The following is a 23,623-nucleotide window of genomic DNA, read 5'->3' as shown; positions in this document are numbered from 1 at the left end:
AGCCCCAGGGACCACCAACACTCGGGCTTTAAAAATGTGACGAGGAGGGCCGCGCGGCCCGCCTCCTGGAGCTATTGGGGGCCCTGGGGACCGCCACCCCCCAGGGCCCACCCCGGGACACTGCTGTTTGCAATGATAGGGCGAGAGTTTTGCGGCTCCCTCCCTGTCATTGCAAACTGCTTTGCTTCATTGACGTGAGAGGAGGGAAACCTGCTCTCGCTTCATGAAGCAAAGCAAATTGCTTTTCCACATGGGGAGCAGCATGTTAGCTGCTCCACATGTGGAAAAGCAATGCCGGCTCCCGAAGGAGGTGGGGAGCCGGCTGGGACCGTGGGGGGATTGGGGACCCCCCCACGGTCCCCAAAAAAGAGGGTTAGCCCCGGGGGATGGGGTCCCCAGGGCTACAAGTGGCCCGGGAGGGGGGCCACATGCCCTCCTCCCCAAAATGTTAAATAAATAATTAAAAAAGGCCAGCCCTGAGGGATGGGGTCCCCACGGCCATAAATGGCCTAAGGAGGGGGACTAGGCAGCCCCCCTCCTATATGTAAATTATTAAAAAAAAGTGCCATGCCCCGTGGGATGGGGTCCCTGGGGATGATTATGGCGTTGGGAGGGGGGCCTATGGAGGGATTCCCAAATTTTCTATTTAAAAATATAAATTAGGGGCAGGCCCTGGGGGATGTGGGCCCCAGCGCCAAAATATTAGGAAAAGAAGGGTGGCCACACAGCCCCCATTCTTAAACCAAAAAAAAAAGAAAAAGACCGGCATTGTGCCGAAGGCCACTCCCTTTCTTGTAGCACTCTGCAAATGCACCCCCTCATGCGTTTGCAGAGGGGAAATGAATTCCCCTTGAATACTGAGGGTCCCTGTGGCCAACTAGCCAACCTGGAGACCTCCAGTATGCGCCAGGGGGCTGCGTTGCAGAGAGGTGCTCTGAGGCCACGCCCCTTTTTACATTCTGCAACGCAGCTCTGTGGAGCTTTCTGGTGGTAGCTGGTGGGCTAGTTGCACCCCAGGGACCCTCAGCCTTCAAGGGGAGTTAATCCCCCAACTTAAAACGCGCCACGGGGAGAGTTTGCACAGTGGTGAAGGAAGGGGGTGGGGTCTGAGTTCACAGGTGTGCAAACACACTATGTGGTACGGTTTAAGTTGGGGAATGAATTCCTTGTCAATACCGAGGGTTCCTGGGGGCCAACTAGCCCACCAGGTACCTTTAGTAAGAGCCACGGAGCAGCATAGCAGAGTGTTGTAAAAAGGGGCATGGTCTCGGAACACCTCTCTACAATGCAGCCCCCTGGCGCATACTGGAGGTACCTGGCAGGATTGAGGAGCAATTAATTCTCTAACTTAAAATGCCCCACAGGGCGTGTTTGCAGACATAGCACCTCAGGCCACGCCCCCTTCATTCAAGTGTCAACTTTTAAAATACAATATTATTCCTTAATAATCACTACTGTAACCAAAACGCTTTTACTCAACTGTTTACAGGAGATGTCCCAGTACTGAATGTAGGATCCAGTCGTGTGGTTAGAAAAGTAATCCATAAAGTAACTAATTGCATTTAACTAGAAATTCACATTGAGCTCAATATTGCATGTGTTTGAAATTGTGTTGCCCATTGCAACAACTATAACCACTGTACTTATAAGTCTATTGCCTATTTGCAAAGTATTTAAACTAAAGTAATTCACTCTGAGAAAGTATATTTTGTAATGTAATTTATAATGTAATTATAATGTGATTTAAAAAATAAAATATTTAAAAATAAATAGTTTAAAAAAATGTAGTAAATCAGTATAAAAAAATAAATCTAACAATTAATACATTTAAAAATTGTCATTTACAAAACCTTTGAAATTCACTGAAAAAACCAAAGGTTTCAGACATGTTATAGTTAGGAATAAGCATTTAAAAAACCTTTGAAATTCACTGAAAAAACATAGGTTTCAGACATGCTATAGTTAGGAATTAGCATTTAAAAACCCTTAGAAATTCACTGAAAAAACCATAGGTTTTAGGGGTGTTATAGTTAGCTGGACATTTCACTTGTACAAAACCATTGACATTCCTCCATTATAGTTAGTTGTACTAACTATAACTCGTGCGACAGCAATCCACTGCTGATGATGTCACATATTACATCATTCATGACATGGTCAGTGACATCACTGATGACATCTCAAATGACATCACTGATGACATCTCTGATGACATCACTGATGACATCTCTGATGACATCATCCACATGACAATGTGATACATCTCATCATACACTAGTATAACCTTTCAACACTCATTATAAAATATGGAGTACCATATTTGAAACCATTGACACACCAATACAAGTTTCTAACAAGCATTGGCATAGCTAATAGGTCTCGCCTTTGGGAACTTATAAGTGTTAAGCCAGAGATATTGACTTTACATATGTGTTTAAGCTGTGCTGTAAAGAACTTTGCAGCATGCTGAAAAGTTATAATAAAGAAGTGTCAGAAGCATTTTTGTTACCTTAGATATGAACAAAAAAGCATTATGTACAACTAAACAACCATATTAAAAAAGTATTAAAAATAATGGGGCATATTACCAACAAAGTGGCGAAGGGAGGTGTTAGCCGCCTTGGCTTAACGCCTCTCTTCGCCTCTTCAGAAACGGTAGGCTGCACCATATTACCAAGGATATGGTGCAGCCTAGCGTTTCCCCCTGCAATGGCGATAAGTTTTACAACTTAACGCCAGCGCAGACAGGGAAGGTTTGTTTATGTACAGAAAGGTGTTCCTTCCTGCACATAAACAAAGCTTAAATGCCATTTTGTAACTTACATGTGTGCTGCTTCATGCAACACACATGTAAGTTACAAATTGGCATTTTTAAAAAGAGGTTTGTTTATGTACAGGAAGGGACACCTTCCTGTACATAAACAAACCTTGGCATTTTGCTTTTTCCATGTGTGCTGCACAAGGCAGCACACATGGAAAAGGCAAAAACTAGGAGAAATGAAGCATTTCTCCTCGTTTCGCCACCTTAAGAACAGGTCTTTCCTGCTCTTAAATTCGGCGCTGCCACCTATTATCGCCTTTCTTGATAATAGGTGGCAGTGTCAAAGTGAATGGGTGTTGCGGTGGAACGCTCACTGCAACACCTACTGCACGCCTACTTTCACGATGAGTTTATCGTGAAATGGGCCCTATTACCAAGGCAGCGTTAAGTCAATTAATGTGGCTTTAAGCCACGTTAATTGACTTAACGCTGCCTTGATAATAGGGCGATGCAAATATCGCTGCGTTATCGGCAGAAAGTGCAGATGACGCAGCGACAAGGGGCTTGATAATATGCCTCAATGTCTTTAGTTTATTTTGTCCTTTCAATGCTGGCAACTTGTATCTGCCTGTCCCAATGGTTGCTTGTTGTATTTTTTTTGTTATGAGGCCATAAATAACTGGAAGGTGAAGGTCAGTCAGTCAGTCAGTCAGAGAGAGTGAGTGAGAGAGTCAGTCAGTCAGTCAGCGTGAGAGAGTCAGCCAGTCAGTGAGAGAGTGAGAGTCAGTGAGAGAGTGAGAGTCAGTGAGAGAGTCAGTCAGTGAGAGTCAGTCAGTGAGAGTGAATGAGAGTGAGTCAGTCAGTGATTGAAAGAGAGTGAGTCAGTGAGATAGTCAGTGAGAATGAGTCAGTTTTTTAGCAAGAGTCCGTTTTTTAGTGAGAGTCAGTCTTTTAGCGAGAGTCAGTCAGTGAGAGAGAGCCAGTGAGAGAGTCAGTGAGAGAGAGTCAGTGAGAGAGAGTCAGTAAGAGAGTCAGTCAGTAAGTGAAAGAGAGTAAGTGAGAGAGTGAGTCAGTCAGTGAGAGAGAGTGTCAGTTTGTGAGAGAGAGTGGGAGAGTGAGTCTGTGAGAGGGAGTCTGTGAGAGGGATTCTGTGAGTGGAAGTCTGTGAGACGGCGTGAGAGAGTGTCTGTGAGAGTCTGTGAGAGTGTCTGTGAGAGTGTCTGTGAGAGGCTGTCTGTGAGAGTGTCTGTGATAGTCTGTGATAGAGTAGCTGTGATAGAGTGTCTGTGATGGTGTCTGCGATATAGTGTCTGCGAGAGAGTGTATGTGAGTGTATGTGAGAGTCTCTGTGGGAGAGTGTTTGTGAGAGAGTGTCTGTGAGAGTCTCTGAGAGAGTGTCTGTGAGTCTGGGAGAGTGTCTGTGAGAGAGTGTCTGAGATAGAGTGTCTGTGAGAGTCTGTGAGAGAGTGTCTGTGAGAGTCTGTGAGAGAGAGTCTGTGAGAGAGAGTCTGTGAATCTGTGAGAGAGTGTCTGTGAGAGTCGTGAAAGAGAGTCTGTGAGAAAGTGTCTGTGAGAGTCTTTGAGAGAGTGTCTGTGGGAGAGTCTGTAATAGTGTCTGTGAGAGAGTGTCTGTGAGAGTGTCGATGAGAGTCTGTGAGAGAGTATCTGTGAGAGTGTCTGTGAGAGAGTATAAGTGAGAGAGTATCTGTGAGAGTCTGTGAGAGAGTGTCTGTGGGAGAGTCTCTGTGAGAGTGTCTGTGAGAGTATCTGAGAGATTCTGTGAGAGTGTCTGTGAGAGAGAGTCTGTGAGAAAGAGTCTGTGAGAGTGTCTGTGAGAGTATCTGAGAGATTCTGTGAGAGTGTCTGTGAGAGAGAGTCTGTGAGAAAGAGTCTGTGAGAGTGTCTGTGAGAGAGGTTTGTGAGAGCCTGTGATAAAGTGTCAGTGATAGAGTGTCTGTGATAGAGTGTCTGTGAGTGTCTGTGAGAGTGTCAGTGAGAGAGTGTCTGTGAGAGTGTCTGTGAGAGAGTGTCTGTGAGAGTCTGTGATAGAGTGTCTGTGAGTCTGAAAGAGTGTCTGTGAGAGTCTGCGAGAGAGTGTCTGTGAGAGTCTGAGAGAGTGTCTGTGAGAGAGTGTCTGAGAGAGAGTATGTGAGAGTGTCTGTGAGAGAGTGTCTGTGATAGAGTGTCTGTGAGAGTCTGTGAGAGTGAGATTTGTGAGAGTGTCTATGAGAGTCTGTGAGAGAGTGTCTGTGAGAAAGTGTCTGTGAGAATCTGTGAGAGTGTCTGTGAGAGTGTCTGTGAGAGAGTCTGTGAGAGTGTCTGTGAGAGAGTGTCTGTGAGAGTGTCTGTAAGAGAGTGTCTGTGAGAGTCTGTGAGAGATTGTTTGCGAGAGAGCATATGTGAGAGAGTATCTGTGAGATTCTTTGAGAGAGTGTCTGTGAGAGAGAGTCTGTGAGAAAGAGTCTGTGAGTGTCTGTGAGAGAATGTCTGTGATAGAGTGTCTGTGATAGAGTGTCTGTGAGAGAGTGTCTGTAAGAGAGTGTCTGTGAGAGAGTGTCTGTGAGAGAGTGTCTGTGATAGAGTGTCTGTGAGAGTCTGTGAGAGTGTCAGTGAGAGTCTGCGAGAGAGTGTCTTTGAAAGTGTCTGTGAGAGTCTGTCAGAGAGAGTCTGTGAGATTGTGTCTGTGAGTCTGTCAGAGAGTGTCTGTGAGAGTCGGTGAGAGAGTGTCTGTGAGAAAGTGTCTGTGAGTCTGTCAGAGAGTGTTTGTGAGAGTCTGTGAGAGTGTCTGTGAGAGAGTCTGTGAGAGTGTCTGTGAGAGAGTGTCTGTGAGAGAGTGTCTGTAAGAGAGAGTCTGTGAGAGATTGTTTGTGAGAGAGCATATGTGAGAGAGTATCTGTGAGATTCTGTGAGAGAGTGTCTGTGAGAGAGAGTCTGTGAGTGTCTGTGAGAGAATGTCTGTGATAGAGTGTCTGTGATAGAGTGTCTGTGAGAGAGAGTCTGTGAGAGAGTGTCTGTGAGAGTCTGTGTGAGAATGTCTGTGAGAGTCTGTGATAGAGTGTGATAGAATGTATGTGATAGAGTGTCTATGAGAGAGTTTCTGTGAGAGAGTGCCCGTGATAGAGTGCCTGTGAGAGTCTGTGAGAGTGTCAATGAGAGTCATGAGAGAGTGTCTGTGAGAGTCTGTGAGAGAGAGTCTGTGAGATTGTGTCTTTGAGTCAGTGAGAGAGTGTCTGTGAGAGTCTGCGAGAGAGTGTCCATGAGAGAGAGTCTGTGAGAGTGTCTCTGAGAGTCTGTGAGAGAGTGTCGATGAGATTCTGTGAGAGAATATCTGTGAGTGTCTGTGAGAGTCTGCGAGAGAGTGTCCATGAGAGAGAGTCTTTGAGAGTGTCTCTGAGAGTCTTTGAGAGTGTCGATGAGATTCTGTGAGAGAGTATCTGTGAGAATGTCTGTGAGAGTCTGAGAGAGTTTCTGTGAGAAAGTCTGTGAGAGTGTCTGTGAGAGAGTGTCTGTGAGAGAGTGTCTATGAGGGAGTCTGTGAGTGTCTGTGAGAGAGTGTCTGTGAGAGTGTCTATGATAGAGTGTCTGTGAGAGTCTGTGAGAGTGTCAGTGAGAGTCTGCGAGAGAGTGTCTTTGAAAGTGTCTGTGAGAGTCTGTGAGAGAGAGTCTGTGAGATTGTGTCTGTGAGTCTGTCAGAGAGTGTCTGTGAGAGTCGGTGAGAGAGTGTCTGTGAGAAAGTGTCTGTGAGAATCTGTGAGAGTGTCTGTGAGAGTGTCTGTGAGAGTGTCTGTGAGAGAGTCTGTAAGAGTGTCTGTGAGAGAGTGTCTGTGAGAGAGTGTCTGTAAGAGAGTGTCTGTGAGAGTCTGTGAGAGATTGTTTGCGAGAGAGCATATGTGAGAGAGTATCTGTGAGATTCTGTGAGAGAGTGTCTGTGAGAAAGAGTCTGTGAGTGTCTGTGAGAGAATGTCTGTGATAGAGTGTCTGTGATAGAGTGTCTGTGAGAGAGTGTCTGTAAGAGAGTGTCTGTGAGAGAGTGTCTGTGAGAGAGTGTCTGGGATAGAGTGTCTGTGAGAGTCTGTGAGAGTGTCAGTGAGAGTCTGCGAGAGAGTGTCTTTGAAAGGGTCTGTGAAAGTCTGTGAGAGAGAGTCTGTGAGATTGTGTCTGTGAGTCTGTCAGAGAGTGTCTGTGAGAGTCGGTGAGAGTGTCTGTGAGAGAGTCTGTGAGAGTGTCTGTGAGAGAGTGTCTGTGAGAGAGTGTCTGTAAGAGAGTGTCTGTGAGAGTCTGTGAGAGATTGTTTGTGAGAGAGCATATGTGAGAGAGTATCTGTGAGATTCTGTGAGAGAGTGTCTGTGAGAGAGAGTCTGTGAGAAAGAGTCTGTGAGTGTCTGTGAGAGAATGTCTGTGATAGAGTGTCTGTGATAGAGTGTCTGTGAGAGAGAGTCTGTGAGAGAGTGTCTGTGAGAGTCTGTGAGAGAATGTCTGTGAGAGTCTGTGATAGAGTGTGATAGAATGTTTGTGATAGAGTGTCTGTGATAGAGTGTTTGTGAGAGTCTGTGAGAGAGTGTCAGTGACAGAATGTCTGTAGGAGTGTCTGTGAGAGAGTGTCTGTGAGAGAGTTTCTGTGAGAATCTGCAAGAGAGTGTCTCTGAGGGAGAGTCTGAGAGAGTGTCTGTGAGAGGGTGTCTGTGAGAGTCTGTGATAGAGTGTCTGTGATAGAGTGTCTGCGAGAGTCTGTGAGAGAGTCTCAGTGAGAGTCTGTGAGAGAATGTCTGTAAGAGTGTCTGTGAGAGTCTGTGAGAGAATGTCTGTGAGAGTCTGTGAGAGAGTGTCATTGAGAGATTGTGAGAGTGTCTGTGAGAGTCTGCGAGAGAGTGTCTCTGAGGGAGAGTCTGTGAGAGAGTGTCTGTGAGAGGGTGTCTGTGAGAGTCTGTGATAGAGTGGCTGTGATAGAGTGTCTGTGATGGTGTCTGTGATACAGTGTCTGTGAGAGAGTGTATGTGAGTGTATATGAGAGTGTCTGTGGGAGAGTGTTTGTGAGAGGGTGTCTTTGAGAGTCTCTGAGAGAGTGTCTGTGTGAGTCTGTGAGAGAGAGTCTGTGAGAGAGTGTCTGTGAATCTGTAAGAGAGTGTCTGTGAGAGTCGGTGAGAGAGAGTCTGTGAGAGAGTGTTTGTGAGAGTCTGTGAGAGAGTGTCTGTGAGAAAGTGGCTGTGAGAGTCAGTGAGAGAATGTCTGTGAGATTCTGTGAGAGTGTCATTGAGAATCTGTGAGACTGTCTGTGAGAGTCTGTGAGAGAGTGTCTCTGAGGGAGAGTCTGTGAGAGACTGTCTGTGAGAGGGTCTCTTTGAGAGTCTGTGATAGAATGTATGTGATAGAGTGTCTGTGATAGAGTGTCTGCGAGAGTCTGTGAGAGAGTGTCAGTGAGAGTCTGTGAGAGATTGTCTGTAAGAGTGTCTGTGAGAGTCTGTGAGAGAATGTCTGTGAGAGTCTGCAAGAGAGTGTCTCTGAGGGAGAGTCTGTGAGAGAGTATCTGTGAGAGGGTGTCTGTGAGAGTCTGTGATAGAGTGGATGTGATAGAGTGTCTGTGATGGTGTCTGTGATATAGTGTCTGTGAGAGAGTGTATGTGAGTGTATGTGAGAGTGTCTGTGGGAGAGTGTTTGTGAGAGAGTGTCTGTGAGAGTATGCGAGAGAGTGTCTGTGAGTCTGGGGAAGTGTCTGTGAGAGAGTGTCTGAGATAGAGTGTCTTTGAGAGTCTGTGAGAGAGTGTCTGTGAATCTGTGAGAGAGTGTCCGTGAGAGTCGGTGAGAGAGAGTCTGTGAGAAAGTGTCAGTGAGAGTCTGTGAGACAGTGTCTGTGGGAGAGTCTGTGAGAGTGTCTGTGAGAGAGTGTCTGTGAGAGAGTGTCTGTGAGAGTCTGTGAGAGTGTCGATGAGAGTCTGTGAGAGAGTATCTGTGAGAGTGTCCATGAGAGAGCTTAAGTGAGAGAGTATATGTGAGAGTCTGTGAGAGAGTGTCTGTGAGAGAGTGTCTGTGAGAGTGTCTCTGTGAGAGTGTCTGTGAGAGTATCTGAGGGATTCTGTGAGAGTGTCTGTGAGAGAGAGTCTGTGAGAAAGAGTCTGTGAGAGTGTCTGTGAGAGTCTGTGATAGAGTGTCTGTGATAGAGTGTCTGTGATAGAGTGTCTATGAGTGTCTGTGAGAGTGTCTGTGAGAGAGTGTCTGTGAGAGTGTCTGTGAGAGAGTGCCTGTGAAAGTCTGTGAAAGAGTGTCTGTGAGTCTGAAAGAGTGTCTGTGAGAGTCTGCGAGAAAGTGTCTGTGAGAGTCTGAGAGAGTGTCTGTGAGAGAGTGTCTGAGAGAGAGTGTCTGTGAGAAAGTCTGAGAATGTCAGTGAGAGAGTGTCTGTGAAAGAGTGTCTGTGAGAGAGTAAATGAGAGTGTCAGTGAGAGAGTGTCTGTGATAGAGAGTCTGTGAGAGTCTGTGAGAGTGTCAGTGAGAGAGTGTCTGTGAGAGTCTGTGAGAGAGAGTCTGTGAGAGTCTGTGAGAGAGTGTCTGTAGGTCTGTAAGAGAGTGTCTGCGAGAGAGTGTCTGTGAGAGTCTGCGAGAGAGTGTCCATGAGAGAGAGTCTGTGAGAGTGTCTCTGGGAGTCTGTGAGAGAGTGTCTGTGAACGTCTGTGATAGAGTGTCGGTGATAGAATGTATGTGATAGAGTTTCTGTGATAGAGTGTGATAGAGTGTCTGTGAGTGTATGTGAGAGTGTATGTGAGAGAGTGTATGTGAGAGAGTATCTGTGAGAGTCTGTGAGAGTGTCTGTGAGTCTGGGAGAGTGTCTGTGAGAGTCTGTGAGAGAGTGTCTGTGGGAGTCTGTGAGAGTGTCTGTGAGAAAGTCTGTGAGCGTGTCTGTGAGAGAGTGTCTGTGAGAGAGTGTCTCTGAGAGAGTCTGTGAGATTGTCTGTGAGAGAGCGTCTATGAGAGCGTGTCTGTGATAGAGTGTGAGAGTCTGTGAGAGTGTCAGTGAGAGTATGCGAGAGAGTGTCTTTGAGGGTGTCTGTGAGAGTCTGTGAGAGAGAGTCTGTGAGAGAGTGTCTGTAAGTCTGTGAGAGTGTCTGTGAGAGTCTGTGAGAGAGTGTCTGTGAGTGAGTCTGTGAGAGTGTCTGTGAGAGAGTGTCTGTGAGAGAGTGTCTGTGAGAGATTGTCTGTGAGAGTCTATGAGAGTGTCGATGAGAGTCTGTGAGAGAGTGTCTGTGAGAGAGCATCTGTGAGTCTATGAGAGAATGTTTGCGAGAGAGTATATGTGAGAGAGTGTCTGTGAGATTCTGTGAGAGAGTGTCTGTGAGAGAGTCTGTGAGAACGAGTCTGTGAGTGTCTGTGAGAGAATGTCTGTGAGATTCTGTGATAGAGTGTCTGTGATAGAGTGTCCCTGAGAGAGAGTCTGTGAGAGAGTGTCTGTGAGAGAATTTCTGTGAGAGTCTGTGATAGAGTGTCTGTGATAGAATGCATGTGATAGAGTATCTTTGATAGAGTGCCTGTGAGGGTCTGTGAGAGAGTGTCAGTGAGAGTCTGTGAGACAATGTCTGTAAGAGTGTCTGTGAGAGTCTGTGAGAGAGTGTCTGTGAGAGAGTGTCTGTGAGAAAGTGTCTGTGAGAGAGTGTCTGTGAGTTCTGAGAGTCTGTGAGACTGTCAGAGAGTGTCTGTGAGATAGTGTCTGTGATAGAGTGCCTGTGAGAGTGTCAGTGAGAGTCTGTGAGGGAGTGTCTGAGAGTTTCTGTGAGAGAGTGTCTGTGAGAGAGCATATGTGAGAGTCTGTGAGACCGTGTCTGTGAGAGAGTGCTTCATTATAGTCAGTGCAATAGTAGGGAGAGTGTTGGATTGCGGAGGGGTAACATTTACTATTCCTGCTCCCTCAGTGCAAAAACTAGAGAAAATGTTGGATTGCATTTACTGCCCCCATTGCACTCTATGCAACATTAGAAACGGTCTAATTCAGTTCAGGAAAATAAAATATTTGCTAAATTATACTAAATAACAAAAAATATAAATAGTGAAAATTAAAATAAAATTATGAAAAAAAAAATAAAAATATATATATATATATATAACGCTCCAACTCCTCCTCAAATACGAAGAAGACAACAGCACTCGAGGGGTACTTTCTACCATGCAAGGTTTATTTTCACAGGCGCTCTACACAGACGTGTTTCGGCGTGCTGCCTTCGTCAGTGTGGGTAACAACAATTCGTACATCACAGTGGATTAAATAAGACATTTTCTCTTTCTTTAGTCATGGAAACAGACAGAGGACAACCCCACCGTGGTCACTCTAGGCGCCATCTTGGAATGTTACATTCGCAACCTTAAGATGATGACTGGTTGTTATATATATATATATATTACCTACTGGCGGTCGCCAGTAGGTAGTTATAGTTAGAACCTGTTTTCCATAGGAAAAGCGGTTTTTGATTTGCCAATAACTTTGAAGCCACTTGATGAATCTTAGCAAAATTTTCAAAACTAATGGCCTGCTACGGTCAGCTCCTGTCTATGCAGCAGAAATTCTGGGCGCTGTTCGGTGACCCAGCACCCTTTCTCCACCACTCTGCAAATGTGACTACTACTTAACGCCTTAACGGCGTTCTATTGAGTGGGCGGGGCTCCGTCGGCCGTTTGCTGACGGCAGCACCCGCGAGGTAGTGCTCCCATCGGCCGTTCACGGAAGGGGTTAAAGAAGCACCGTTTCTGCATCTCTTACTTAGAGGTAGTTTTAATCTCCCTGTCCTATTATGTACTCGGGCCTTACAGAGGAGGTCATGCCAATCACAGGGGTACTCCAACGCATAGTGTTCCCTAGTGTATGCAGGTGTTTTCACTGTATTCTAAGTGTCTTTTAGAATAGCAATGGCTCTAGTGGTTAGTCAGAGTCAGTTACCACCAGTACATGTCAGCACAGCAAAAAGTTGGAGGCACAGGATGGCTTTTCAACAGGGCCTCCTTCTGCTCCTCTGTTGGTTCTTTGTACACATCTCTTGCTTCTTTCTGCACCTTTCTTCGTCCTACTGGACTTCTGTGCCTCTTTCTGCATTTATCTTGCTTCTTTCTGTGCCTTTCTTCCTCTTTCTATGTCCTACCTCTGGAGGCATAGTAGGAAATTAGCATTTAAAAAACCTTTGAAATTCACTGAAAAAAACACAGATTTCACGGACGTTATAGATAGAAATTAGCATTTAAAAAACCTTTGAATTTCACTGAAAAAACCCATCGTTTTCAGGGACGTTATAGTTAGAAATTAGCATTTGAAAAATCATTGATGTCACTGACCATGTCATGAATGATGTAATATGTGATGTCATCAGCAGTGCATTGCGGGGGCCTGAGTTATAGGTAGCTGAACTAACTATAATGGCTGAATTTCTCTGGTTTTGTACGAGTGAAACGTCCAACTAACTATAATGTCCCTGAAACCTGTGATTTTTTTCAGTCAATTTCTAAGGTTTTTTAAATGCTAATTTCTAACTGTAACCTCCCTGAAACCTGTTTATTTCATTAAATATATATATATATATTTCCCCCTGAAATAAACAAATTGCATATTCTTTCATCTTTAAACATATCATAAATTAATACAAATATTATATTTAAAAACAAAACTATATTCTCAAAATAACATCAACAAATAGATACAGTATTATTTATAATTAACGTCTTAACAGTGGCGTTTTTTTCCGCCGCTGTGCAGGCGTTCTGAAGAGTGGGCGGGGCTGCATCGGCCGTTGGCCGATGGCAGCACTAGGGAGGTAGTGCTGCCGTCGGCCAACGGCCGACGTCAGCCCGCAAGGGGTTAAACAGCAGAAAACAATTAAGACATACAATACTAAATAGAATAAAATAAAATAAAGGTGTGTACTATTTTTAAATTTGTTATTAGTAAAAAAATTCTATTGAATTACCTTCTCAACATTTATCCATACAAAACTAAAAAACCACATTGAATATTTACAGTTAATAAAACCTTAATTACATAATTCACATAATAAAATTTCAATAATAATACATTAATTATATTTAATTAACTGGTCACACTTAAACCCTACAAATTTAAGTCACATCTAATATATAACTTAAACAATATCATAATTGCACAATTTGCATAATGAGCTATCATTATATTTATTATAAGTTGTCAATAATTATTTCTTTATTTCGTTTTTTTTCCAGAGTTTTTTTTATAGCGCAAACTTGACCCAAAGGTATCGGGTATCAGATCGCTTTACATTAGCACCAGTTGCATTACACAACAAGACATTCACTTTTGATAGGCATGGGGAGATTAAGTGATTTGCACAGAATCACAGGTTGTTGAGCTTCATTGTCGAGACTCGAACCCGGTCCCCAGATTTGAGGTCGGCCATCCTAGTCGTTACACCAAATTCTCTCCCCGTTATTGTAATTAATTTCCTACACACCCTTTACCCATATAAAAACTACAACACAGCCAGAAAATATGGAAAAAAATGTATTACACAATTTACATAATTCATTATTAATTAAATAGTTAATTATAATAATAAATCATTTTTAATTATTTATAATTGTTTTACTTCCCACCCTTAACCCCTACGAAACTCACAACTCGCAAAATTATCAATTATACATTCAAAATAAATAATGATCAATTTAATAATAATTATTAATTACAAATTAATTATTAAATTACTATAATTAATTTACTTCTCACCCTCTACCCCAACAAAACACACAACCTCCACCTCAAACTTAATTAATAATAATTATGCAGTTTACATAAATAATTATAAATTAAATAATGAATAATATTTAAGAAATGTATTATTAATTATTTATAATGAATTTACTTCCTACTGTATACGCCTACAAAACCAACAACACACACCCAAAACATACAGTTAATATGAATAATTATCAATTAAATCATTGATATGTATATTTTTTAATGAATACATTATAATGTATTTACTTCCCACCCTCTACCCCTATAAATCCCACAACCCGCTACAGAACTAAAATCACAAAAAAACTATTACATAAAATTTAAGACCTACTAAGAATTTACATACTATATTAAAAAACATAAATAATATTTGTACAAACAATATTATAACATATACAATTAACATAGATAATAAAATACTCAAAAATAATTTAAAAAATAATATTAATAATGATGACATTTTCAACATCGAGATAAACAACATCGATATTTTTGTAATTTATATTAACACTTTCTATGTTTGATATTATTTACCTTAAAATCTATATTTTTGTCAACTGTATTCTAGCTCATGATATTTCTGCATCATGATGTTTGCAACTCGATATTTATGTGGGTTGATATTAAACTTTCGATATTTTCTCTAAATACTCCTCTTGAATAATATCTAATGGCAATAGACTAAACAGTCAGCAATTTTTACATATATGTTGATCTTTACAATATATATAATAATAGATGCTTAATCAAAATTATAGATGTCAGTTTGAGTTAAAAATAATGTCCTTTATTATTTTGTATACATTTTGGTTTTGATAGTTTCCTATCATTCAGGTTGTAGGGAAGATCTATAAAAGAGCTACAATTACTCATGTAAAATATGTCAAATGCCTTGCGCTGTGGCACAATTACATCCTATATTCACTTTGGTTGGATGACAGTGTCTTCATCTGCAAAATCACTCCTGCAAAAAGATATTTTCTTTTACATTGACTATGTAATACACCACAATTCCAATTTCTTCACCAAATACAGAAGGACTTATTCCAATGTCTGTGGGCCCACCCCCGACAGGTAGTTGGTGGCGGGTGCACCAACATCTACCTCAGTGGTCCGGCTGCCAGATTCTGATCTGTCGGTCAAAGACTCTGGGCTGGGAGACCAACCAATGCTTTTCCAACGAGCTCAAAGAGTGGATGTATAGTAATCGCTACAATAGGGGCGTTGCCTGCTCAGGCACTGCCATAGGGATTACAATGCATGTTTCACTCTGCTTTTCAAGGCGGTCCAACCCTAGCTCTGTCCTCCTGCCCCCGGGCATCTGATATGAGGACTGGTAGGCACATGTGGTGCCCATCACACATCCATGTGCAGTGTGGCAGGCACCACTTTGTGCCAGGCACAAGGGGCAAGGATGTGTAGACTATGTCTTTTCCAATTGTAGCTTGTGCTGCATCTCTTTTTCAGGCCGTGGCACAAGCTGCAATTGGAAAAGGCGTATTTCTGACCACAGTGGTGGCGGTCGCATCGGAATACCGGGAGTGGAACCGCTGACTACCAGTTGGGCGGTTTCACTTCCACTGCAATGTTGGTCGGACGCTTGTCTGACCAACATCGGAATGAGTGCCAGAGTGTCAGATTGAGCAGCACTTTGACCAGTACTTTGCTACCCACAGTCATGTCTGATACACTGTGGAAAACACTTATAAAGATATAAATAGTGCAAAGTATGTTAAATCATAGTATTTTGAGCTGGAGGGGTACCCTCAACATGCACAAAAATTATACACATTACTCAGACGCCTTGCAAAATAGCAGAAGATTTGTGTGCGGCATCAAACATTCCATAGGTAGAACTGTGGTAGGGAAGCTAACAGCAGCACCATATTCTAGCAAATATGAAATTCTGCTAATCTCTCCCTTTTACGCACCCCAGCAGAGCAACTCTAACTACTATGCTGGGGTGCATAACCTATATGAAGCTACTCCCACTGTGCATTTCATCATACATTATAGAAAATGGCTCATACACTTTTAAATTAATACTTAAATCGTCAACAATGTGCATACTTTATGTGAACATTTCACATATCTTCACAAAATAAAACCACATTTGTGGAAAACAGTATGTTACAAATTAATAATTGTAACATACTTACCTGATGGAGGCTGCACAGGTTCAGAAGTGTCAATGGACAATAATTTGTATAAAACCTATGGTACCATAGCCCTTTTAATAGCCTCACCTAGAGCTATACTTGATAGCAGAGTAGATGGCTCCTTGTCAGTCTCGGAAGCTCTCTTCCTCCAAATCGCAAGCTTCTCTTTAGTTCTGGAGCGACGTTCATAGCACGTTTTCTAATTTCTTCAATGCTCTGGTGGCTACTACTACTACATCCATGTTTCTGAATTCAGCTCTAGATTGAGTTGTTGGTTGACTTGGGAACTGTAACTGAGGCTTTGTAAAACAACTGATTGCTGAAGACCACACCGTCATCTACAAGAATTTCTTGCAGCAGTGGTAAGTACTTTTCAAAAATATATTGATGCCTGTGCATGCATTTCGACTGCAGATGTGTCAGATGCTCACATTTAAAAGATATATGTGGACAAATACCATATACCCATTACCAGGGTTCAGCCCATTTGTGGGCATTCTTGGCAACGGATATATGGTGAAAAAAAAGACTCACCTGTTGATCTACAAGAATTTCTTTCTCTTGGTCAGGGGAATTATGCTTTTTGTGTGCTCACCACTCTCACTGGCCTTTCTGCCTCGCCTTTTCTAAGTGTTTAACCAGATTGTTTGTTGACTGCTTCTCCTCTATGAATTCATGTTCATTGCAATTATGTGGAAGCAGAGTACTATCTGCTGGCGTTGTTATCAATTTGTGCCTGTGCATCATTCACATTTTGTGACCGGTGGTGACAGGGTCTGAATTGCGAATTCCTCTGCTCCCCATCCCTGTAGGAGTTCCAATGTAATTCATATTTCATAGAACATTCTGTTAATTTCATAATAAAATGTTTTTCATCCTCAGGGGTTTTGTTTCACTTACAAAATATTTTGTTATCTTTGTCTATTCAATTTACAAACTGTCTTCTATTGACATTTGAAGGGTATCTATGGGAATCCTAGAGTCTGTGAAGGCTATTTGTTTAGTATTGTGATTAGATAACATGGAAGGAAACGTCATTATGTCTTGCAGTTGAATATTGTAGTGATAAGTAAACAAGCAAAACAATTCAATACACAATATGTCTTTTTGTTTCAAAGGAATACAAGTTGGAGAGAGTTGGGGTAAGAATATGTCAGATCTGAGTTACATAAATTATACCATAAACCTGTGTCTGCATATGTTATGTGTTATATTTGTGCATCCACACATATCACACAACATACAGCCATTACAACAGTCCCCATTGCTGAAATAAGCAAGAGTTTCCTGGCTTAGCCACTGCTTGTTTTCTGTCCACAAACAAAATCTGAGGCACTTCAATTCGTTAAGTATACACAAAATAAGTGCAAAGCTTCTTGTCGACTCATTTAGTATTTTAATTTCTTACTTTTTGTATGAATCGTGCAGAGAACAGAAAGTGGTTTCTCACTTACTTCCAATTCCTTTATCCACGGTTGCCTACAAATGTAAACAGATAGGACCATGCTATGTTAAAATGTATGTCAGAATTAATTTGCTTTAATCTGTGTCCTTAAATGTTGATTACAGTTTCTTTGCAACGTATAGCCGGAGATATTATCTTGAGTTTTATGTACTTCTTAGTCTACAAGTTATGAAAGCATTTATAGACAGAAAAGTTAATTAAGTCGTCCACATGAAATATATCTTGTTGATAGAGCTTTGTGTAAAATCCATAAAGAAAAGAAAACAGAAGGCTATTATTTTTCAGTGTGTGATTAGAGATTGAGATCATTATGAGACCGAGACGGTTAGGCGAATGATTAAAAAAACAAAAACATTTTTTTGAAAGGATACTGAATTCACGGAGCAAGCGCCCAGTCACTGTATTGGAAACAAACCCAGTTTATTTTTTCAACACATCCTAAACATACATCTCACTGTCATATTTAGATAGTCTAAATAAGTTATTTAAATATATACTTGGTATAGCAAAATATCTGATGCTGCTAAATCCCTATACGCGCACAATCATTTTGTTATTTTTGACTCAGATACAATTTTCACTTTTTAATAGTCTTACATGAACTAATCCTCCATGTTCTAGACTCAGCTTTCTGGAAAGCCTTCCCTCTCTGCCTAACATGAGCCAAACTTCCTAAGATTAACAAATAGGATAACGTACCTTTTCCTCTCGGCCTTCTAATTTACAAGTTCACACTAAACACCTACCCTAGATAGTCCCAACTGGGTGCCATTTTAAGACTTTTCAATCCACCCCACAATAGCATTACATGTATTGATGTCAATTGGGGGTCGCCAAGGGTCTTAGCTAGGACTGCAGGCTTGTTGCAGCTCCAACCCTTGGCTTGCCTCTTGGCATCCCTGGCCCTGCCTGTACAAACGCGGCCTCAGCAGTGACACAAGCACTGCCCGTAACAGAAGCGCTGATGTTCACTGTTTCATTTCTGCAGCTCCCACTGGAAAATTACACTATTAATTAAGGATAAAAACATATTTATATATATTTTAACTTGCTGCCATTTTCCATTATTGTGAGAACATGAAAAATGATGCTAGAACAGAACTGTCACTTCTGTTTTTGATAAATGAATCAAAACTCATTAAGAACAACAAGGAATAAAACAAACCAATATCATAGTTCAGATATAATATCTGATTTGTACTAATTAGTACAGGTAGATCTGACTACTATTGTTTTATTTTAAATCTCTCTTTTGTGCACCTCCCTTAGCAATATATTTTATCTTTGAGATACACACTAAGCTTCAGTGAAATCAAATATTGTAATGTCATCTGATTCAAGGTCCCATGGCATCAGTTCTTGGGATTCAACTCAAAGGTCAAATAATGTCACTGTGAAATCATTGCTGTCAAAGGGTGTGACTTCCTCCTCCACCGGTATTTTGGTGAATCAACAGCCAAGATCCCACCACATGGAATTCTCAAAAAATAGACTAGCACACTCCTCTGATTTATGGACTATCGTTGACTACCTGTTGATTAGATTATTAGTCCAGGTACAGTGGTAGAATTGGCAGCATTGAAGAACATAAGAAAGATCTGCATGTGGCATTTCTAATATAAATATCGATGTATATAGCACTACTTATAAAAAAAACATATATTACCTACTGGCGGTCGCCAGTAGGTAGTTATAGTTAGGATTTTTTTCAATGCAAAATCTCAAAATTCTATTTGGAGTAACTTTGGCGCCGGTTCACGAATCTGCCTGATAATTTGGGGGGGATTCGTCAAGCGGGGTCGAGATAAAAGGGGGGTCCCAAAACGTGTTTTCCCCATGTTAATTTCCATAGGGCGGTCAAACTCACTTTTAGCCCGAACGGCCGAATGGATTTACACCAAACTTGGCAAAATTGTAGGGACTGGTAGCCCGATGTGCATTTGCTATGTCTCAAGATATGTGCTCCAGTGGATTTTGAGTAATTTAGGTTCAAAAAACTATATATATCTATGGCCGCACCCTGGTACGCGCACCGGGGAGCGCGGCGGGCAGGACATGCGAGGTGCACACGGAAAGCTGATTGGCTCTCGGGTGTCTGTAAACATTCGAAACAGTCCGGACCGGCCGCCATCTTGTGTCTCGGTAGGATCGAGACACAAGAGGTGGGAAAAACAATGGGGGAAATGACCATAAGGGGGCAGGGTAGACCCCCCTGACCCCCTAGGTTTGATGTGGGGGCTATAAAAGGGCCCCGCAGTGCAAAATATATATATATATATTTTTTTTTGCGCGGGGGAGCGCCCGGTACGCGCACCGGGGAGCGGACCGGGGAGCGGCCCATGGGCAAAGAAGAATGACAGAGCTATTAAAAAATGTAGCCTTTTTTTTATAGATTGGAGGTAGTTCTAAAAAGAACAGTTTTTTTTCTTCTTTTTGTTGTTTTATATTTTTTTGTGTTTTTGGAATATTTTGTACTTTTTTTGGCTTTTATGAACTATTTTATATTTTTTGGGGTATTTTTATGGGGATAAACGAAAAAACAGGGAATTAAAAATGGCTCAACTGGAGCAGAAAAAAAAATAAGAAAAAATTAGGGTTTTTTGGGGCATTTGTGGTTGTCCCCAGCAAGGACGATGAGCTTTATGCTCAGTTCACCATAGGAGATGGTCTTACCACAATGTATACATGTTATACGGATATCCGCAAACCGTGGCTGAATGCAAGGGATCGTCTCCCTTGTCTCTGGTCCCGTTGGAGTGGGTTGATTTCTTTGGGAGGTGGAGCTTGAAGATTGGGGAAGGTTACTGGCCAGTTCCCTCATCTCTGCAGCAGAATATTTGATTGAATGCCTGCGCTGCATGTGGCGAATTATGGTGTTGTTTCAGAAAGAGTATTTCTTATTAGGGTTTCCCCTGGAAAGTTCCATGCCACAGATTAGGCAAGTCACCTTGGCCGCATTTACTTTTTTCTTTCCCTCTGGGATCGAAAAAAACTCCCATACAATGTGTGGTTTTGGCTGGTATGGGGTATTGTGTTCTTGCAGCCATCTTCTACTCCCCTCCTCCTCCTCCTCCTCCTCCTCCTCCTCCTTCTCCTCTTGTTGACCACCAATGTAATCTTGTGGTGGTCCTCTTGGTGGTTGTGGTGGTGGTGGTGCAGATGCTCCAGCTGCTGCTGCTATTGAAGCCATTTCAAAGTACAAAATATACCTGAAAGATTGCCAAACAGGTCTTTCTAAGTCAAAGGACAAAGTCAGAATAAGGAAAAAATGTGGGGTCTGTCATCATTTGGAAAAAAAAAGGCCTGAACCAATGAGAAGTGTTATTTTCAGGTCACAAGACCAGGGATTTCATCATTATGAAACCAAAACTGTTCTGCACCAATAAAAAGTGTTATTTTCAGGTCACATGACCGACACGCTTACGCGGTGCGCCCCCGGGCGCATTGCGTAAGCGCGTCACATGTTTACGTTGCGCGATCGTATTCGCTGGAGTGCTTCCGGGTGCGCTTACGCCGTGCGTATCACGTGGACACGGCTACGCGATACATCACGATGATGTTTTCGTTCGCAGCAATAGCGCTAACGGGACGCTCTCCGGAGCGCGCCCTGGGGCGCTTAAAAAGACTACGCTTTCCGGGGCGCTCACCGCGGCGCGCCCCGGGAGCGCTCCAGGGTAAAAAAAAATAATAATAAAATAAAAATATACATTAAAAAAATTGTTTTAAATACAAATAAAATATAGGATTCATTCTTTTTCGAAAATATTACATTTTATAGCTATAGACATTTGCTATTAACAAAATTTTGAAATTCAAAGAAAAAAATATAGGTTTGGGGCCTTATATATAGTTAGGAATTAGCATTTAGAAAACCTATGAAATTCACTGAAAAAACCATAGGTTTCACACCAGTTATAGTTAGGAATTAGCATCTAAAAAACCTATTAAATTCACTGAAAAAACCATAGGTTTCACACCAGTTATAGTTAGCTGGAAATTTGACTGACATAAAATCATTGAAATTCCACGTTATAGTTAGTTGGACTCACTATAACTTGCCCGTGTAATGCACTGCAGATGACGTCACATATTACATCACTCATGACATGGTCAGTGACGTCATCAGCAGTGCATTACACGCGCAAGTTATAGTGAGTCTAACTAACTATAACGTGGAATTTCAATGGTTTTATGTCAGTAAAATTTCCAGCTAACTATAACTGGTGTGAAACCTATGGTTTTTTCAGTGAATATATATATATATAAGTATATATATGTATATACACAAACACATATGCACATTACGTACTGGGGGTCTCCAGTAGGTAGCTATAAATTTGTATATCTAGAGGCTCAAAGACTCCTGGAACCCTCCCGATCACGTGCTGAGATCTGATTGGCTGTCAACACTTTAACCAGGAAGTGTTGGCAGCCATCTTGGGAATATACTTAAACCAAGTCTCAGAGAAAACGTTTAAAAAAAGAAAATGGTGCAGGGTAGGAATATCCTGACCCCTTTGCTCTAGTGATGGGGTCTCAGAGTTTTTACATTTTTGTTGCAAAAATGCAACAGAGCCATGACTCTGTGGCAATTGGTTTACATCCTGCACTTGTTAACTCTTCATCCGACAGGTGTGCCAGGTCCTGGGGGGCTTATTAATATATATAATATGGGAAGAAGGGGATGCGCATAGCCTCCCTCCCCATGGCCATTGTTGGCCCCGGGGGCCGCCAACACCGCCGCCTGGGGGCAGGCCAATATGTTATGTTTGGTTATGTTATAAAAAGTTACGTTTATATAGCGCATAATCACCAACTGCCTCTTAGCGCTTATGAGAGAAATACAAAACCATACCAGCAGTTGCCTACCACTGAGCCTACACAATAAGAGCTCATCTTGTCCGAGGGCATGTGTGAACAAAAACGTTTTTAGCTTTTTCCTGAATGGAAGGAGAGTGGCTTCCCTACACAAACTGTCAATAGCTATTTTAATTGGAGGGGGGCATCACAGCTCTACCCGGGGCTTTAGCTCCCAAAAGGAATATGATGACATGCACAAGCTCATAGGTGGCCCCACCTCCTTTCTCCAACACTCTGCAAACACGCGTCCTGGCGCACTACAAATTGGGGAATACGTCCCTTTGGATGCTGAGGGCCCTGGGGGCCAAGAACACCTCCTTTTATCACCAGTAAGTTCCACACAGCCGGATTGCTGTGAGAAGTTTGAATGCCCTGCCCCTTTTCTCAACTACTTTACAAACAAGCTTATTGGTGCACTACCTGTTGGGGGATGAAGTCCCCTTGAATGCTGAGTGTCCTTGAGGGGACAAAAACTACTCCTGTTACCACTAATAAGTCCCACACAGCGGGATTGCTGATAGCTCCGCAAGGCCCCACCCCCTTTGTCCACCACACTGCACATGCATCTCCTGATGCACTACTCATTGAGGATTAAGTCACCTTGGATGCTGAGGTTCATTGGGGGACAACAAAACCTCCTGCTGCCACCAGTAAGTCCCACACAGTGGGATTTCTGAGAGCTCGTCAGAGGTCTGCCCCTTTGTACAGCACTCTGCAAACGTGTATCCTGGCACACTACTCATTGGTGAATGAAGTCCCCTTGGATGCTGAGGGTCCTTGGAGGCCAAGTACCCTTCCTGTTACCACCACTAATGCCCACTCAGTGGGATTGCTGAGAGCTCCTCGGAGGTCCTGCACCCTTCCTCAACCACTCTGCAAATGTGCCTCTTGGTGCACTGCTCGTTGGGGATTAATTTGCCTTGGATGCTGAGGGTCGTTGGGGGCCAAGAACTCCTTCTATTATCATCAGTAAGTTCCACACAGTGGGATTGCTGAGAGCTCAATGGTGCTGCCCCTTTTCTCAACCATTTTACAAACAAGCCTATTGGTGCACTACTTGTTGGGGGATGAAGTCCCCTTTGATGCTGCGGGTCCTTGGGGGGGACAAAAACTCCTCCCGTTACCACCAGTAAGTCCCACACAGCAAGATTGCTGAGAGCTCATCTGAGGCCCCGGCCCTTTGTCCAACACTCTGCAAATGTATCTCCTGGCACACTACTAATTGGGGGACGTAGTCCCAGTGGATGCTGAGGATCCTTGGAGGCCAACATCCCCTCCTGTTACCACCACAAATGCCCATAAAGCTGGATTTATGAGAGCTCAGAGGAGGCCCCACCCCCTTCCTAAACCAATCTGCAAATGTGCCTCTTGGTGTACTACTTGTTGGAGGATGCAGTCCTTTTGGATGCTGAGAGTCATTGGGGTCCAAGAGCCCCTCCTGCTACCACCAGTAAGTCCCACACTGATGACCTAGTGGGAGCTTGTCAGAAGCCCTGCTCCCTTTCTCCACCCACTGTACAGACTCATACAGCCACTCACACACCCACTAACAGACCCATACAGCCACTCACAAACCAACTCACATACCCACACAGTTACCCACACACTCACTCACAGACCCATACAGCCACTCAAATACCCCTTCA

At 42.8% G+C, this 23,623-nt stretch overlaps 1 protein-coding gene across 1 annotated transcript in view; it reads right to left on the bottom strand.

Annotated features, from left to right (window-relative positions):
- The window catches only part of CLNK (cytokine dependent hematopoietic cell linker), a 1,199,791-nt gene that overhangs the window by 507,127 nt on the left and 669,041 nt on the right, over window positions 1-23,623 (bottom strand). Inside the window, exon 10 of the mRNA XM_086964527.1 lies at window positions 17,107-17,131. Coding sequence (XP_086820653.1) covers window positions 17,107-17,131 — 25 coding nt within the window. The remainder of the gene's footprint in view (window positions 1-17,106; window positions 17,132-23,623) is intronic.

Source organism: Lissotriton vulgaris, chromosome 3_2 (assembly GCF_964263255.1).
Source record: "Lissotriton vulgaris chromosome 3_2, aLisVul1.2, whole genome shotgun sequence".
Lineage (NCBI taxonomy): Eukaryota > Metazoa > Chordata > Amphibia > Caudata > Salamandridae > Lissotriton > Lissotriton vulgaris.
The sequence above is the reverse complement of the archived record's forward strand: the minus strand, read 5'-3'. Positions and strand labels throughout refer to the sequence as shown.